We start from the raw sequence: 17,995 nt of genomic DNA, 5'->3' as shown, positions 1-17,995 counted from the left end.
TGACACAGCACAGGAGAGGATCTTCCTCATGGAACGCAAGAAGTCAAAGCTGGTTCAACAGATTCGTCTTCTCCTCAGTCAAGGCAGGCCCAAGATCTGGGACTACATCCAGGTTCTGGGGTCAATAACAGCGGCAATGGAAGTGGTGCCATTGGCAATGGCTCATATGTGGCCATTAAAGGAATCTTCTTTCAGCTGCTAGTGTTCGGTGTCACAGAAGTATGACCTTCATCTTCCTTGGATGCTAATTGCCTGATGGATTATTTAGTGTTGGTTGTTGTCCAGGAATTTGACCGTCTGAGCTCCCTTTCCCAATAACACAATGGGAGGTGGCGACAATGGATGCTAGCAAATCGGGTAAGGGACAAGTTCCTTCTGCCACAGGGCACCTGGATGGAACAGGATCTTTGTGGTTGATAATCATTTGGAGCTCAGGGAAGTGCAAAATGCCTTAGGCGACTTTGCTCCCTTTCTGGCAGGTCTACGTTTTTTTTTTCGACATTGCAACAGTGGTGGCTTATATCAGCAAGCAAGATGGGAACCACAGCTGTCCGATGGCGGTGGAGATGGCCTTCCTCTTGTGTTGGATGGAGAAAAATCTTCTCTGCTTGCCAGTAACTCACATCACGGGGTCCTTGAATGTGGAGGCACACTTTCTCAGCAGGCACTCCTTGGACCTGGGAGAATGAGAACTATCCATCCAGGGGTTTCAGCTGATAGTGGACCGATGGGGTTCTCCACTTCTGGACTTGATGATGACGAAAGGGAACGCCAAATGCCCAAGTTTTTCAGCAGTTGTTGGAAAAAAAAAACTTAGAGGGGCAACTGAGAGGGTAAAAACTGTACAACAGGCGTGGATGCTGTTCAAAAGTACCATCCTAGAGGCCCAGGCAAAACATATTCCGCAAATTACAAAAGAAAGATGGAAGTCCAAAAGACAGCCAGCGTGGTTGAAAAGTGAAGTGAAGGAAGCTATTAGGGCTAAAAGAAACGCCTTCAGAAAATGGAAGAAGGAACCATCTGAAAATAACAAGAAGCAACATAAGGAGTGTCAAAGCAAATGCAAGGCGCAGATAAAGAAGGCCAAGAGGGATTATGAAAAAAAGATAGCATTAGAGGCAAAAAAAACATAGTAAAATTTTTTTTCGCTATATTAAAAGCAGGAAGCCAGCAAGAGAATCGGTTGGGCCACCGGACGACCGAGGGGTAAAAGGGGCAATCAAGGAAAATAAAGACGTAGCTGAGAGATTGAATGAATTCTTTGCTTCAGTCTTACCCGAGGAAGATTTGGGTGGGATACCGGTGTCGGAAATGGTATTTCAAGCGGACGAGTCAGAGAAACTTACTGGATTCACAGTAAACCTGGAGGACGTAATGGGGCAGTTCAGCAAACTGAAGAGTTGCAGATCTCCTGGACTGGATGGTATACATCCTAGAGTACTGATAGAACTGAAAAATGAGCTTGCAGAGCTTCTATTAGTGATATGCAATTTATCCTTAAAATCGGGCATGGTACCGGAAGATTGGAGGGTGGCCAATGTAACGCCGATTTTTTTAAAAGGTTCCAGGGGAGATCCGGGAAATGATAGACGGGTGAGTCTGACGTCGGTGCCGGGGAAAATGGTAGAGGCTATTATTAAAAACAAAATTACAGAGCACATCCAAGGATATGGATTACTGAGACCAAGTCGGCACGGCTTTAGTGTGGGGAAATCTTGCCTGGCCAATTTACTTCAATTCTTTGAAGGAGTAAACAAACATGTGGACAAAGGAGAGCCGGTTGATATTGTGTATCTGGATTTTCAAAAGGCGTTTGATAAGGTACCTCATGAAAGGCTACACAGGAAATTGGAGGGTCATGGGATAGGAGGAAATGTCCTATTGTGGATTAAAAACTGGTTGAAGGATAGACAACAGAGAGTGGGGTTAAATGGGCAGTATTCACAATGGAGAAGGGTAGTTAGTGGGTTCCGGACTCGATGGGGATTGATGCTCTACTGCAGTCCTGGCCAGAGACACATCTACTTTATATCTTCCCTCCTTGGCCGATGGTAAGCTGCGTGTTAAAAAGGATCACATTGCACTGGAGTCGAATAATTCTCATAGCCCTGGATTGGCCATCAAGGCCATGGTATGCGGACCTGAGTCAACTTCTGGACTTTGATACGCTTTGTCTACCGCAGGTGCGTTACCAGCTGAAGCAAGGTCCAGTGATCATGGAGGATCTGTTCCCCTGTGGTCTTATAGCTTGGCCATTGAAAAGGTTGAGATGAAAAGGTTATTCTGATCCAGTCATTGCTACCTTGCTTTAGGCTTGGAAACACTCTATATCCATGGTGTATACTAGGGTTGGAGTATGTTGGAGGGCTGGTGTTCTGAGTGTGGGCTGTCTCCCTTCTCTGCTCAAATGGCGCACATCCTAACGTTTCTCCAAGCAGGTCTTCAGAAAGGATTGGCATTGGGTTCTTTAAATGTTCAGGTTGCCACTTTGGCCTATTTCAGGGGCCGACTACTGAAGATGTCTCTGTTAGCTCATCTGGATATTGTTTAATTCTAGTGGGGAGTGGGCTGCTTGTGGCCTCTCTTTTGTATTCTGTGTCCTGAGTAGAACCTTAATTTAGTCCTTCGGGCTCTTCAGAAGCTTCCTTTTGAGCCACTCTGGAAGACCTCCTTGAAAGATCTTACACAAGACAGCATTCTTGGTTGCTGTTGTGTCAGCATGTAGGATTCTGGAACTTCAGGCTTTCTTGTCAGATCCCTTTCCTTTTCAGACGTGGGGGTGTCCCTGTGCTCTGTTCTTCCTTTTTTTCAGAAAGTGGTATCAGCATTTCATCTCAACCAATCTGTGGAGCTTTAGTCTTTTTGCAGAGAGGATGAAGAGGCCCAGTATTCTTCCTTGAAGCTTATCAATGATCATGGAGTCCTCATTAGATGTCTGGAAGTCACAAGTGAATTTCACAAATCAAACAGACTGTTTGTGCTTTTTGGTAAACAGAGGCTTGGCCTCATGGCTTCCAATCCACAGTTTCTAGATGGCTGAAGGGAGGCTATTGCGTCAGTTTATTTGTTTTCGAGGAAGCAGGCTCTTCAGGCCTTGCAAGCTCATTCTACGAGGCATACAGTGACATCCTGGGTATAGACTACCTTACTGTCTCTAGTGGATATTTGCAAGGTAGCGACATTGTCGATTCTACATAGCTTTGCCAAGCACTACAGGGTGGAAGTTATGGCATGCTCGGCAGCCAGTTTTGGGACTTTGGTCCTCAGTGGGGCAGCACCAGGATCCCACCCACTGTAGGGATTGCTTTTGAACATCTCACAGATTCTGGATTAGTGGGAAGGTTTGTAATGGAAGGAAAAATTAGGTTTTAATTTTCCATTAGTCCTTCCCATTATTCCAGAGGCCTGCCCAAGGTTTCTGAGATGTTTAGTAGGTGCAAAGTAATGGGTCAAATAACGACTTTGTTTTGTAATCTGCTTAGACTTTTAGATAAAATGGTTATAAATTTGTAAAATAAATTATTAAAGACAGGCGAAGGTTGATGCCTTGGTTACCGCTGTTACTATAAAGACTACTATTCCAGTCGAGGGGGGTTTTGCATTTGGAATGTGAAGGCGTACAAGCTAGAGACCTTGCTAAAACAGGCCTTTTTTTTTTCTAGGTGGCTGTATGCAGTATCTGTGTTTCTATGGCTTCCCTTAGGTGTATTCAACAAGGCCAAGAGCTACATCAAGGAGATGAGGAGAAGGAGGAGGATTCCTCAGATGTAATTCATTTTGAGAGAAGTCTGGCTTAGGTGGTGGATTCCTTGTACGGTCTAATTAGGGTGTCTGCAAGGAGTATGGCAGTTTGTCTTGTGTTGGAGGCTTTTGTTTTTCTGCAACTTATTCACAGATACTGCTTCTAAAACATGTCTCACAGACTTCCCTTTAGGGGAAAACCTTCTTGTCAGTTAGGATTTGGAAAATTTGGTATAAAACTTGGGGAGAGACTAAGCCAAAAAGATTACCTGAGGACAAACCTAAGTCATCTCAGCATGCTGCTTCTAGTGCTAGGTTCCACGATGCTAAAAGGTATAGAATGGGAACATCATGGTTCTTTCAGAATTGATCATCTGGGTCCTATCAGAATTGCCAGCCTTCCTTTCAAGGGGATAGAAAAAGAGTTTCTCAACAACTTGATGCTTCTGGTTCTTCCTGCACATCCCAGTGATTTCTGACAATAGGCTAATTGGGATGGAAACATTACAGTGCCTTAGGAAGAAACTTGAGATGAGTGCATGCAGAAGCATCCTGCTGTTAAAGATTTTAGTGTAAGGTGGATCAGTTATTAGAGCCTGGAGTTGACTCACTCTGCTCACAGAAGTCACCACTACCAAAAATAAGATCTTCCAGGTCAGACACTTCAATTCACAGGTATCGAGTGGCTCAAGGGGAGCTTTCCTCAGCTCGGCTAATATCATATTGAGGTCCTATGACACTGTGGGAAACTTGATGGGAGGCAGGTTTGGCTCTGAGGATCATATCAGAGCTGTGGTGGCATTGGTAACCCACTTGAGATCAGCCTCCATGGAGAAAATTTACAGAGCTGCAACATGAACACCCTTTCATACATTCACAGCCACTATTCAGAAATATATTTCTGATGTGATGGGTGACCAGTTTGTCTTCTAGAATCTTTGGTGATTAGAATCCAACTCCATTCACCAAGGCTCATTTTCTTTTCTACTCCATGCTGCCTAAAAAATATATATATTTACAAAAATGGTGGGTTGGTCCAAATAATATATTGGTGTCTGTCAGTGGCAGCACCTTTGACATTGATTTTCTTGTTTTCTGTTGAAGGCAACCTGTAGCTAGGGAATCCAACCATGTGATGACTTGCTATCCTATTTGTCCTTGGAGAAAACCAAGTTACTTATTGTGGCGAAACAGGGGACTTTCTTGCCGGTGACCTGAAATATTGTTTTATTTTTCCCCTTTCAATGCATTTCCATTGTTTAGCCAGCAGGTAGTGTCTGTCCTCTGCTTTATAGCTGTAGCAGAGGTCTGTTTTCTTTTTAGCTTACCTCCCCCCCACACACACACACAAGAAAACAAGAAAACTCCTGGGGGAGAGTAACCTGCAGTTCAATTAGCCAGAAACCCCTTAGCATTAGTTCTCTGGGCCCTGATTGGCCCTGAAGCCTAAAGATCTAGCCAGAATGCTGGAATTTCTCCAGTCTCAGCTGAGAGCATGGAAAGAGAGCATCCTCGTCACTGAGACCCTGTTCAGTTTCTGTGATCAGTTATTTTCCTGACCTCCCCAGGTACTATATAAGTATTAAGAAAGTGTTTAGTTAGCTTTTATACTGAATCCTTGTTATTTTACTTGTTACTGTTTGCTGTTTACCACGGTTCACTGTTCTATACCTTTTTATGATAATAAACCTAATAGTTTGTTAGCTCTGTTGTCCTGGACTGACAAAGAATCCTGATGGTTTGTGTTCTCGGTCTCTGGTGTTTTCTAGGAACTGTGGGACTCCTGGGATTGTGGCCCCAGTGTCCTTAGAAACCACTGGGGGGAATAATTTGCGGGTGGGAGACCTCGCCCAAAGGCAAGTGGGACCCAGCAGTCAGGTGAAGGGTATGTTAGTGTAGGAGCACATGCGCAGGTATGAGTGAGCCTGGGCAACGCTAGGACAGACCCTCTAGGTGGCCACAGGGTTAACCCCTGGTGGGTACTAGGGGTATTGCTTAGGCGTTACTTGACACCTGTGACAGGTGTGGAACGCAGGATACAAATTCTCACATAGCTGCCCATCTCCCCAAGGAGTTGTATTCTATTCAAGTTAGTCATACAGACTGAGGTGGTCCTGCACAACAGTGGCAGGTAAGAAACGGTGCACTTGAGTGATGGAACAAATCAAAACCTTCAAGTGTATTCCAAGGTGGAGAAACTTCTCAGATGGGCTCCTCCAGTGATGTCACCCATAATATGAGCACTTGTATCCTGCTGTCCATGGAGACCAGCAGCTTTACAGGTAAATAACTTGGTTTATTCATTACAGATAAAAGTGAACATCAAAATTAAGTATTATGCTACTATGCAACAAATTTCTTAATCTTTCAATAGAACTTCAGCAAGCTCCTCTCCCTCCACACTGTGTTTTACTTTACTCGCAGCTCCCCTATAGTATTTTGTAATCTTGGGAATGATGATGATCTCCTTTCTGTATGGGCAATATCCAGGCTTACTTCCCCTGGCAGTAATGCTACGAGGTTGCTCATCCATCATTGTTAGCTGCACTTTTAAAGAGGAATGTTATATTCTCTATTTTTAACTCCTTACAGGTATGCTGACCGTGCAAAGCAGATCAAGTGTAATGCCATCATCAATGAGGACCCCAATGCAAACTGGTGGCGAGAGTTAAAAGAGGAAGTGTCCCGTCTGAAGGAGCTATTGCGTGCCCAAGGGCTGGGTGACATTATAGACAGTGAGTATGAGGGATGGGGTATGGAAGAAGGAGAGATGGATGATATATCTTTGACCCTGCATATTGGCATGGGGCATGCTGTTTGATTTCACTATTCCCTCTTTTAAGTCTTTCTTGAGATTTATTAATTTCCTTCATAGTACATAACAGATGATGGTAGACAAGGACCCACAAACCCGCTCAGTTCTCCATTCTGGTTCTCTATTAGTTTTGGGTAGAGGAATATGTAAAGTCCCATTCTTGAATCAACAGTTCCTTCCTCTGTCCACCTCACATGTCTCATACCTAGCCTGTCAACTATGTTTGCACCATTGCTTTCTTCATCTGTTCCAGGCAGTGCAAAGGGAACACGCTTTGGGTTGGGATGGCCAAATAAACCAATTTCCATTCTGATGCCATATGGAGAAAAAAAATGGTTGGGCCATGGCCCTACTAGCAATACCCTATTTTGCTGCCTGTGGTCCCAAGCAAGTTTAAATTGCACTACAATCCTGGCCTCCACCACTTCTGGTAGGCTATTTCAGGCCTTATCTTTCTTTTTTTGTTCTTACAGTTTCTATACAAAATCAAGGACCCAGACACCCTTCCAAGATTTACTACTAAGTTTTGTAATAATCCAGCCATCAAATCTGGTAAAGCTCTAGACCCTGCACTCATTCTTAAGATTGTAATCATGGTCACTGTGTACAGGGTGCTCTGGCTGTCTTAGAAGCCTGATACTGCTGTGCTCACTGTTAGGGTTGTAATCAGGATCGTTCTGTGTAATTTACACTTTGTATGTTTTCTGCTTTTTCCTGTTTCAGTGTGTATTATTTTGTTCTGTCTTGATGTAATCCTTGAATCTTATTTGGTAGAAGAGGGCTATACATGCCCTCTTCTGCCAAATCATCTGAATAAGAACTAAGAAAATCTTCTGAATGATGAGAAATGTCAGTATTGCAGGGTAGGAGAGGAGGTTTTAGAGAATACTATTTTTCTATAATGGTTACCCAACAATTTTACGATTATTCATCTGTAAGATTTCGTAGAGTCTGGGACTGTGCTGATATATGTTGTCCTTTTCTTCATTTAGCTGAAATTTCTCCTTGTTTTATTTGCAATCATAGTTCCCTGGTTACAAATGCACCAGTTTTGGAGTGATCTCCTTTGCAGAGGCAGTCACTGTCTAGTCCCTAGTGATATTAGTGAGCGTGGTAGTTTTGGTTTCATTATCTGCTGATAAACATATGCTGCATGTAACACTGGGGTGTATAGGGATCTCCAATTTAGAGGGTACAAGTGCATACAGAAATATTCAACCTGAGAGAAGGCATAGGCTATTTTAAGATGGAATTATACCTCTAGCAAAAACATTTTAGGGTGCTCATGCCTAGTGTGTTGTCAGTTGCACTTTATGAAATTCTTTCTTGTAGCCTGCAGCAAACTTCCTCCCCTGTAGGAACGTAGACTAATGTTTGCAACTGGTATCTGCTGGCAGTAATTACTTTTCTGAGCAAAATATGAAATTCAGGGTCATATTATTCTTCCTTTGTCTCCTGTGTCACTGTCTCACCTGTGACCCTTATCGTGTTTCCCCCATCCCTGCACTCCTTCAGATGATCCATTGGGAGATGATTATTCTGGAAATGGAATCAAATGTGTGTATAACAATTGGCAGCACTTTTCTTGCTTCTCACTATCCGCCTGTGTCTGTAGGCTTTTAGCAGTGCTCTGCATGCGTCTAATGCCTAATGGGAAATCTGGGACGTGCATGTGTATGTGTGCATGACAGATGCGTGTGTCACAGAATTTTAGCAGCTCTTTTTTTGGGAGGTTATGGTAACTATCTCAAGCCCCCATACCTCTGTCATCCTTGGTGGGAAGTCAGTACCTGTGTTAAAGAGCTGCCTGTTTCCAACTTTCTTCAGCTTGGTCTTTCACAGAGCCCTTCCAGTCTGTCCAGTCATTTCTCTTCACAATGCCAAGAGTATGTTCCAGGTGCCTGCCGTAGAGCTTGTAGGGTATCACTTCTCATCTTGTTCTCATCCTCTATACCCAATCTTGTTGAGTAGGTAATATAGTAATACAGAACATAACAAGAGGATGAGAACCTCAAGATCCATCTACTCTGCCCATCTCCTTTCCTGCTTTTGTACAATAAACCACTTGATCTTTGGCCTTTCCCTCCCTCCATAGACAGGAATTATCTATTTAGATCCCTTATATCTATGCTTGCCAACATACCCCTGGAGGCACACCTAGCCATTCGGGTTTTCAGGATTACCATAATATATATGCATGGGATAGATCATCATATAGTGAGTCTCCAGTACATGTAAACCTGTCTCATTCATATGTATTGTGGTAATCCTGAAAATCCAAATGGCTAGGTGTGCCTCCAGGAGAGGATTGGGAAGCAATGCCTTATATAATTTACATCCAGCACCCCACCTATCCCATTTCTAACCATGGGACTTGCAATAATCCAAAATACTTGAAGAGCCAGGAGGCTGTTTAGATGTTATAGGCCTTGAAAGGGAAGACATAGTTCATGTTAATGCTTTTAGTTTGGATGAAAAACACTGAATAAATAAGGCTCCTTATTTATTTATTTAGTCTTCATTCTTTAAACTTGAAATTTATATGAGTATCAAGGTGAATAAAGGATGCATAATACAGACTTCCTTCTGATAGTGATGTTGGGTGTTTGTTCAGTATGTAATAATGCTGGAACCTTTCCATGTACTTGTTTTCATTTTCAAGTGAAAATTAATAAAACCAACTGTCCAGTCCTCAAAAACTAAAAATGAAGGGCTCTTTTACTGTAGTTCATTTTGCTGCCATATTATAATAGCTTTTCAGAGTAGCCCTGCTAATGTACTTCATGGAGGTAGAATGTGGGCCCATAGTTCAGCCCTTCTGAAGTACTGGATGTAAAGACCCCACCTTGCTGCTTTTTCATGTGTAGACTGGCTTTTTACATCCTTTGAGATATTGTCTGGTATGGATATGTCTTAGAGTTCCTAATTTGGCTGGCCCTAATGTTGGTAAGACTGCCCTTATTGTGACTTTGGTGCTCTGGGTACTGCTGCCGGCTTGCTTATCGGTGCATGCCATCCATCTGAGAGTGATTACAGCAGCTCTGGAAGAGGCTTGTACGTGGCTTACAGTGGTTTGTGGGGATAGGGAGGGGCAGAACAAGGCAAAGAGTTTTGTATAGACAGTGTCTCCCTCTTGCCTGCTCTTTCCCTGTATTCTATACCCTGCCAGCCTCTCCCTGACTGCATGCATTGGTTCACTTTGGTTTTTATCTCCCCTGCTCTCTGCTGCCCAGTCATTCGCCTGGTTCTGAGTTGTTGCTTGCTCAATGGATCCAGTGGACAAATGTTCATTGGTATGCTCTGTGGTCACGCTCTTGCCCAGTCTGTTCTTTTGTTCTTCAATTCCTCCTTTTGGATTTACAGATGGTGGTTTTAAAACTCTTATGCCAGAAGCAATGCAGAATGTCCTGTCTCTATCAGATTGAGAAGTCATTAAACACTTTTGGCTCAGGCATACAGAGCTTTCAGAACTACCATCTAAAACTTGTCAATGTATTCTTTGCTTGTATTGGCACTTTAATACTATCCTGTCTTTCCATTCTCTCACTACTTTCTTTCCTGTTTGTCTTTTCTTTTCCTTGTCTCCCCTTTTTTGTCTCTTGACTTCCTTTGTGTCCCTCCCTTCTTCCTCTCAGATCTGAAAGATATTCAGAACAATAAGAATAGATACTTGCTAGCTTCAGAGAATCAACGTCCTGGCCATTTCTCCACAGCATCCTTGGGGTCCCTCACTGCTTCTCCATCTTCCTGCTCTCTCAGTAGTCAGGTGGGCTTAACTTCTGTGACCAGCATCCAGGAGAGGATAATGTCAACACCAGGAGGAGAAGAGGCTATTGAACGTCTCAAGGTTTGTACAGTTCTGGTGAGAGATTGGTGAGTTTCTCAGAAGTTGCTGTAAGGATAAAAATGTCAACACATAAGCTGTAGGTGAAACCTTTATTTTGAACTAACAATTAATTTGCCATTAGTTTTGGAGAGCCATTACAGAATAAACTATGGGTGATAATACTTGCACTTGTATGTTGTAGGTTGGATTACAATGTTGGCATAGTTTTTTTTTTTTTTTTTTGCTTCTTTCTCCCCCCCCCCCCCCCCCCCCCCCCCCAATTGTAAAGAATGGAAGGAAACTTGAGGAAGCAAACAGCAATATTTACAGCCAGAGGAACACTATATGATAATGGATAAGGAAAACAGTGCCCCTATTCAGTTGTGGACCTACCTACTATACCTCAGTTGAAACTCACCTTGAGTGTGGGTTTTGAGAGGCAAATAATACAATCTAAAATGCATATTAAATATTTCTGTTTAGGCTGAATTTGATGTAGGCAGCCCTGGTCTGTCTTTGCTCTGGGGTTGAGAGATCTGTACGGATTGTGACTTGATGCTGATGGCTGTCTCTCTTTCATAGGAATCTGAGAAGATTATTGCAGAACTGAATGAGACATGGGAGGAAAAGCTGAGGAAGACTGAAGCAATACGAATGGAAAGGTCAGCAACACAAATCCCACACTGCAGAATGGGATCAGAGAAAGGGGATCAAACCTTACAGTGCATGTTGGGAACTCAAGTGAGCAGCTATGAGCCTTGGGCATAAAAGGAGAAGGAACAATAACCACCTATTTCTGCTATAATGCCCAACTCCCCATCCCTGTGACCAGCAGTTTTTTCCTTAGTCCTACTATAGTCCCACTGTAATGCATGGCTGTCTCTTCCCTGGCTAGCCATTTCCTTCTTCAAATGTCTAGGTTGGTGTTTTTGCTATTCTAGGGAGGCTTTGCTTGCTGAGATGGGTGTTGCCATTCGGGAAGATGGTGGAACGCTTGGAGTATTCTCTCCTAAAAGGGTAAAACACATTTTAAAATGTTTTAAAAAGTTTTTAAAAATTCTTTTAGTTTTACTCTAGCCATTATGTAAGGTGTATAATCTGATACACCCTTAGGCCCTTCTTTGTGCAGTGTTTCGTGTAAGTGACTGGTCATGACTGCAGTAATATCTGATGCATTGTCCTATGCTTTCAGTGGAGCTAGAACATGTTATTGGTATTCCTGTCTTTGATGTTGATGTATTTCACATTATAATTGTATGTAGAAACAGTGGTACCTACTGGGCCATTTCCTGCTTATACCAGATGGCTCTGAATCTTTCTTGAATTGTATTCTGGGTTATGCTAGTATTCTATAAAAGCATCTGGGTAAAGTAGGTTCTCATCAGGCGGTATTGGGGCACATAAAAGGAAGTGCCCACTTACACAATTACCTCCATAATGCTTCACAGTGATAGGAAGAGCTGACGTCAAAGGATCAAAAAGCAACGTCGCTATGAGTGCTTGGTTGCCACAAGCCAGTTATCCCTGTGGTAACTTTTCTGACACCTCCTGCTTAAAACCCAAAAAGTCAGAAGGATCATGAGTCTCCGCTTTCACAGCCTGTATTCACGCTTCGGTGACAGTGGCAGGTGAAGAGTTTGACTGGGACGGTACACTTGTCAAACCACAATGTAGGTGTCCTAAGGCGAGCTCAGGGAGGACAGAAACTTCCCAAGGACCAGAAGGGCTAAAGCTCGCTTGATCTTGATTTTCAGTATGAATGTAGACTGTGAAAGCGAGGCCTCACAATCCTTCTGACTTTTTGAGTTTTAAGCAGGAGGTGTCAGAAAAGTTACCACAAGGATAACTGGTTTGTGGCAGCCAAACGTTCACAGCGATGTCACTTTTTGATCCTTCGATGTCGGCTCTTCCTATCATTGTGAAACATGGAGGTAATTGTATAAGTGGACACCTCCTTTTAGGTGCCCCCAATGCCGCCTGATGAGAACCTATTTTATCCAGATGCTGTTAAAGGTACAAGCGTAACCCAGCATTGGTTTACCTTGCATTTAGGCACCCACAGTTAACACCAGCCATGGACCTGGTGTAACTGTGGGCATATAAATGCAGCAAATGCATGTGTAACTTACAGTATTCTGAAAGTTTAGGCATGTAACTGGGAGCCCTACCCATGTCTCACTCATGCTCTGCCCATATGTATGCCCCCTTTGCAGTTGTGTACTATAGCACTTATGCAGATCCTTATAGAATAGTACTTAGGCACTTACATGCGGAAGTTCTACTTTCCCCTGAATTTACATGCACAAAGGGGCACGTAACCATCAGTGTCTAGCTTTTCTTGTGTGGGATCTCCCTCTGAGATTCTCTTAAGGTTTGATAAGTCTTTTGAAGTATTATGCCACAAGCAAGTTGGTTTAGAGCTGTGGATTTATGACCTGGTCTTTTGTCTGTTTTTTTTTTTTTTACTTTTGTCAGACTTTGGATGTAGCTCACATCCTCTCCTTTCATTCTTAGAATCCCCCCCCCTTTTTTTTATTACATTATTATACTACATCCTTTGTGAATTTTAGAATCCAATTTTCTCTGTAGACAGTGAGAATTTCTACAGTCATGCTGATGGTGAAGTTAGTGGAGACTGAGCCAAGTCGAGATTAGCTTACCAGAGCTCAGAAAATCTTTGAAAAGTTTTCCAAGGCTGCATGGATATTCCCATGCTCCTAATTGTGATAGTTGCCATCAGTCATTTTTTATCTGTGGCCATGATTTGTCAGGAGTTAACTAATATCCATCGTTCTGCAATTACAAATTAAAACTGCTTCAAAAATTGAGTTCTGTATGCAAAGAAGATTTTAATGGTGGAGACAAACTGGAATTCATGTGCTGTCCAGACTGTGACAGAAAGATGTCAATAACAGACTTGCACAAGTGGTATATGGGAGAATCTCACAAAGTCAGTAATTGCTCCAAATGTGACCATGTATCTCCAAGGGCTATGAAGGTAAGAGAGCTCAAATTAAAAGAACGTCTTGAAATGAAACATGCACTCCCAATAGAGACAAAAAGATCAGAGAAAGGTTTGAGGAGGCTTAACAGGTGAAAGAGCACCACCATAAAGGCTCCCTTACAATGTCAAAAGTCAAGTTTGAGGGACATGGACTTGGTTAACAAATGACTCAAATGGAAAGCTGCCAGTAGTAAGAAAAGCAAGTCCTGGATGTCAGAAAGTCACTTTCCCTTGGCAGTGGTGCAAATAACTCTGCTCCAAAGCCATCATCAAGTCCAAATAAGGCAAGGGATTGCCTGGCATTCAGTCATCACATGGAAAGCCCTCTTCCTCTGCTTCTGGGTGGAGCAGTACCTTGTGTCAATAGCTTCCAAGTGGAGGAGTAGCCTAGTGGTTAGTGCAATGGACTTTGATCCTGGGGAACTGAGTTCGATTCCCACTGCAGCTCCTTGTGACTCTGGGAAAGTCAAGCCTCCATTGCCCCTGGTACAAAATAAGTACCTGAATATATGTAAACCGCTTTGAATGTAGTTGCAAAAACCTCAGAAAGGCGGTATATCAAGTCCCATTTCCCATTCCCAGAATCCCCACTGAAGCATTGCTATGGGGAAAAAAATGACAGAGGGCAAGCAACAAAGTAAAGGACTTCATAGGAGCAGAGGCTTTAGCAGGCATTGTAGAAGCACTTGATCCTCTGATAATGGTATCAGAACTAAATTGGTGAGTCCGTAGATTGCCACTTCCACTTTTCAAGCCACTTCAGAGATAAATCTTCCAGATCTTCACAGTCGCATCCAGTCATAATAGAACTGTGTGAATTCCTTAAAGAATGCTATGGTTCAGATAAGTCCACACCTCATGTCACTTGTCTAAGGTCTTGGAAGGAAAGTAAAAGTGAGAGTGTTCCCCTGATGTTTTACCCAAAAATCTCAACTTCTTCACAATCTGGATCATCATCAGTAGAAGGAAGATTAACTGAGCTTAACCAGGACTTCAGCTGAGATAGTTGGATTTTTAAGTTGAAGTCAGTCAATTTCTCCATGTCTTAATTGTTCATGAGGGATCCCTTTAAACACTTCTCTACCACAACAGAGGAATGAATCTCAACCAGAGGACACATCTTATCCTAAAGTTTATTGAAAAAATAGTAAGCAGTTAACTTTAACTGCTCAAGATAAACCCAATTCTAGATCAGGAGTTTTTAGGGGTGCTCAAATATCCGGATATTGAAAAATGTGGTTTCACAGGCTGTGTACAGAATTCTGTTAGAGTAGCAAGTAAAGGCAAGACAGATGCCTTTCTCCATGGACTCTGTCTAAAAGATTTGGAAACTAAATACAGAGTACAACTAGTGATAGGACATGAAAAGCTCCAATGGCCTCATTATTCTGTATCTAAAAAGATACAAGAGTTCAAGGGCTCATTTTAATACTTCCCCTGGAAAAGATGCATAATCTTCGAAAACATAATGTTAAATGCGGCATCATTTCCAAATGATACAGTTTCTGTATAACATTATAGAAAAAAAATATGATTTGCCTTCTGCATCTACAGAAGTGTCCAGGTCAAACATCACCAATTCAAGAGTTAGAGTAATGTGCTTTAGACCAGTAAGGTATGTACAATACAGCTTCAAGAGAAGCAGCTTTAACGATAGCAATAAGAATAATGGCATGGTTAAAAGTATATATGAAAACTTCTTTGGAGAAGAGGTAAAGGTGATAGTTTCCTTAATCAAGGATAATTGCTCAACTATCCATTCATTAGCAGCAAACAATATTGAGCAACAACATATTTCATCCCAAAGGCCACACTGTCACTCTTATGGAAGACTTTATGAATACCTGTGATGTGAGGAGAGACCAAACAGTAACACTGTGCATTGATACTGTCTTTTCAGAAATTCTGAAGCAAAAATACTGGTTGTGTTTTGGATACAGGAAGTATTTGATGTAAAGCCCCCAATTTCATTTGCACTGCGATACCTTTTCTAAGGCATTCACCATAATGAATGCACTGATCTCTTCCTGAAGAATCTGACGTTTGCTCAGAGGAAGTGGATGAAAGGTTGGCCTTCTGTTTGGAGACAATGACTTGAGGAATAATCTGCATTCTCTGTTAATGATATCCCTTACCTTTTGTTATGTGCTTCCAATTTTCTAGAAAATAAGACAGCCTCCCTTCCACAGGTATATCAGGGGAATTTGACGTAGTTCAAAATTGTAGTGATAATAATCACTATAAAGGTACAAACCATATCATTATTCTTACATGGAACCTAGGTTACAAAAATCTTCTTAACCATACTAGCAAGCAAAAAGATCAAGAGATGCAAAAACATAAAAGTCAACAAATTATCAATTGGCTAACCTGGGACCCAATTTTGGACTACGTCAAATTCCCCTGATATACCTGTGGAAGGGAGGCTGTCTTATTTTCTAGAAAATTGGAAGCACATAACAAAAGGTAAGGGATATCATTAACAGAGAATGCAGATTATTCCTCAAGTCATTGTCTCCAAACAGAAGGCCAACCTTTCATCCACTTCCTCTGAGCAAACGTCAGATTCTTCAGGAAAAGATCAGTGCATTCATTATGGTGAATGCCTTAGAAAAGGTATCGCAGTGCAAATGAAATTGGGGGCTTTACATAAAATACTTCCTGTATCCAAAACACAACCAGTATTTTTGCTTCAGAATTCCTGAAAAGACAGTATCAATGCACAGTGTTACTGTTTGGTCTCTCCTCACATCACAGGTATTCATAAAGTGCGTAGCACCCCAGATCCAATCGTGTGGAAACAGTCCTGCTACCCTCCCAAGCCCAGTTATCTGCATATCTTCTCACTCTTCCTGATGCCACATACCTGTCTGTTCCCTCGGTGTTAGTCGTATGAGTCATGCACAGCGCTCTTAGTACAGACTGCACATGTGCCTAACTCCTGGTGGGAGGAAGGTGTTAGTGTAGAGCAGAAGCGGCAGGTGCAGGCGGACCTGAGCTGTGCTAGGGATAAACCGTCTAAATGGCCATAGGATTAGCCCCAGGTGGGTGCTGGGCGTTTCGTGACACCCAGATGTTTAAATTTTCTGTCCACTTTTTTAAGTGGAAACTCCCCAGTCCAATCTTCATATGAATAACCACTCAAGGGCATGGTGTGAAGAAACAGTGTGTTTTAAGCCTGTAAAAGGTATTGGATATTTTCCTGCCTTAATTATGTCCCAAAGTGTATTTCTCCTGTTTGGCAGCAGGTGGTGTTTCTTTGCTGTAAAGCTGTTACAGAGAAATGAATGCTCTTTTCTTTAGTTAAACATAAACAGGAAGCAAGATGCAGTATATTTTTCAAATGTGTTCTGGGCTCTGATTGGCCTAGAGTTTGAAGCTAACTAGCAGTTACTGGTTTTGAGTTCATTCTTAGCCAGGGAGAAAAGAGAGACAGATCTCTTTGCTGAGGCTCAGTGAACAGTTAAATGTACTGATCTTCCCAGGTACGTTTTAGAAAGTAAACAAATGTTTAGTTAGTTTTCTAATTGATCCATTTTTCATTTACTTGTTACTGTTTGCTGATTGCACATTTTCTGTCCACTGTACAATAAGATTCTTAGTTAAAGTTAACTGTATGCTGTAAGTCCTTTAGAGACAGAGAAATCCCCAAAATACATGATAGAGGTCTATAAAAAAAATGAGTGGAGTGGAACGAGTAGATATGAATTGCTTGTTTACCCTTTCCAAAAACACTAGGACTAGGGGACACGCAGTGAAGCTACAAAATAGTAAATTTAAAACAAGTTGGAGAAAATATTTCTTTACTCGACATGTAATTAAACTCTGGTATTCATTGCCAGAGAATGTGGTAAAAGCAGTTAGCAGGGTTTAAAAAAAGTTTTGGATAACTTCCTAAAAGAAAAGTCCATAAGCTATTATTAAGATGGACTTGGAGAAAATCCACTACTTATTTCTAGGATAAGCAGCATAAAATATATACTGTTTTGGGATCTTGCCAGGTACTTGTCCTGGATTGGTCACTGTTGGAAACAGGATGCTGGGCTTGATGGACCTTCGGCAACGCTTATGTTCTTATGTATTTGAACATAAGTTGGTTTGAGCTGCTACTGAAAAGGTGTGAGCTGAATCTAAATAGAAGGATGGTGGGGTATGTTTTGTTATTATTCTCAGACTTTGGAAGTTTTATCCTATTCAGTATTAAAGACATTCCTTGAAACAAACAAAAAAAGCCCAGTTCAAATGTGCCACCCTGCTGTGCTGACTAAATCTCATCCTTCTGACCCTACTCTTGTTTTGTAACTACCTACCACATTCTCATTTGGTGATGGCTTCAGGTTTGGTGAGTGGATTAGTATAACTGGTAAAGAAAAAAGGCACAAAACTGCTTGCACAAAAGCATAAACAAACAGAAAAGCAGAATAAGGTCAAAAAGATTTATTGGAACAATACCCGACGTGGCCACGTTTCGCCCTCTGGCTGTGTCAGGGGTAAAACTATCAAAGGTGTATATAAATATATTATACACACTTATGGTAAAATCAAAAATTGTTCAAAAACCAAGTAGATCAGTTTTGTTGGAGTAAGAAGAAGGTATTGATTGGAACTT

General features: G+C 42.0%; 1 protein-coding gene across 1 annotated transcript in view; it reads left to right on the top strand.

Moving 5' to 3' along the window:
- Window positions 1–17,995, top strand: part of LOC115482563 (6-phosphogluconate dehydrogenase, decarboxylating) — a 419,310-nt gene that overhangs the window by 199,730 nt on the left and 201,585 nt on the right. Inside the window, exons 1-3 of the mRNA XM_030222454.1 lie at window positions 10,277–10,403; window positions 10,965–11,044; window positions 11,324–11,399. Of these exons, the coding sequence (XP_030078314.1) occupies window positions 10,362–10,403; window positions 10,965–11,044; window positions 11,324–11,399 (198 nt within the window). The 5' untranslated portion in view covers window positions 10,277–10,361. Of the gene's footprint in view, window positions 10,404–10,964; window positions 11,045–11,323; window positions 11,400–17,995 lie in introns of the transcript that reaches the window.

Source organism: Microcaecilia unicolor, chromosome 13 (assembly GCF_901765095.1).
Source record: "Microcaecilia unicolor chromosome 13, aMicUni1.1, whole genome shotgun sequence".
NCBI classification, from domain to species: domain Eukaryota; kingdom Metazoa; phylum Chordata; class Amphibia; order Gymnophiona; family Siphonopidae; genus Microcaecilia; species Microcaecilia unicolor.
The sequence above is the reverse complement of the archived record's forward strand: the minus strand, read 5'-3'. Positions and strand labels throughout refer to the sequence as shown.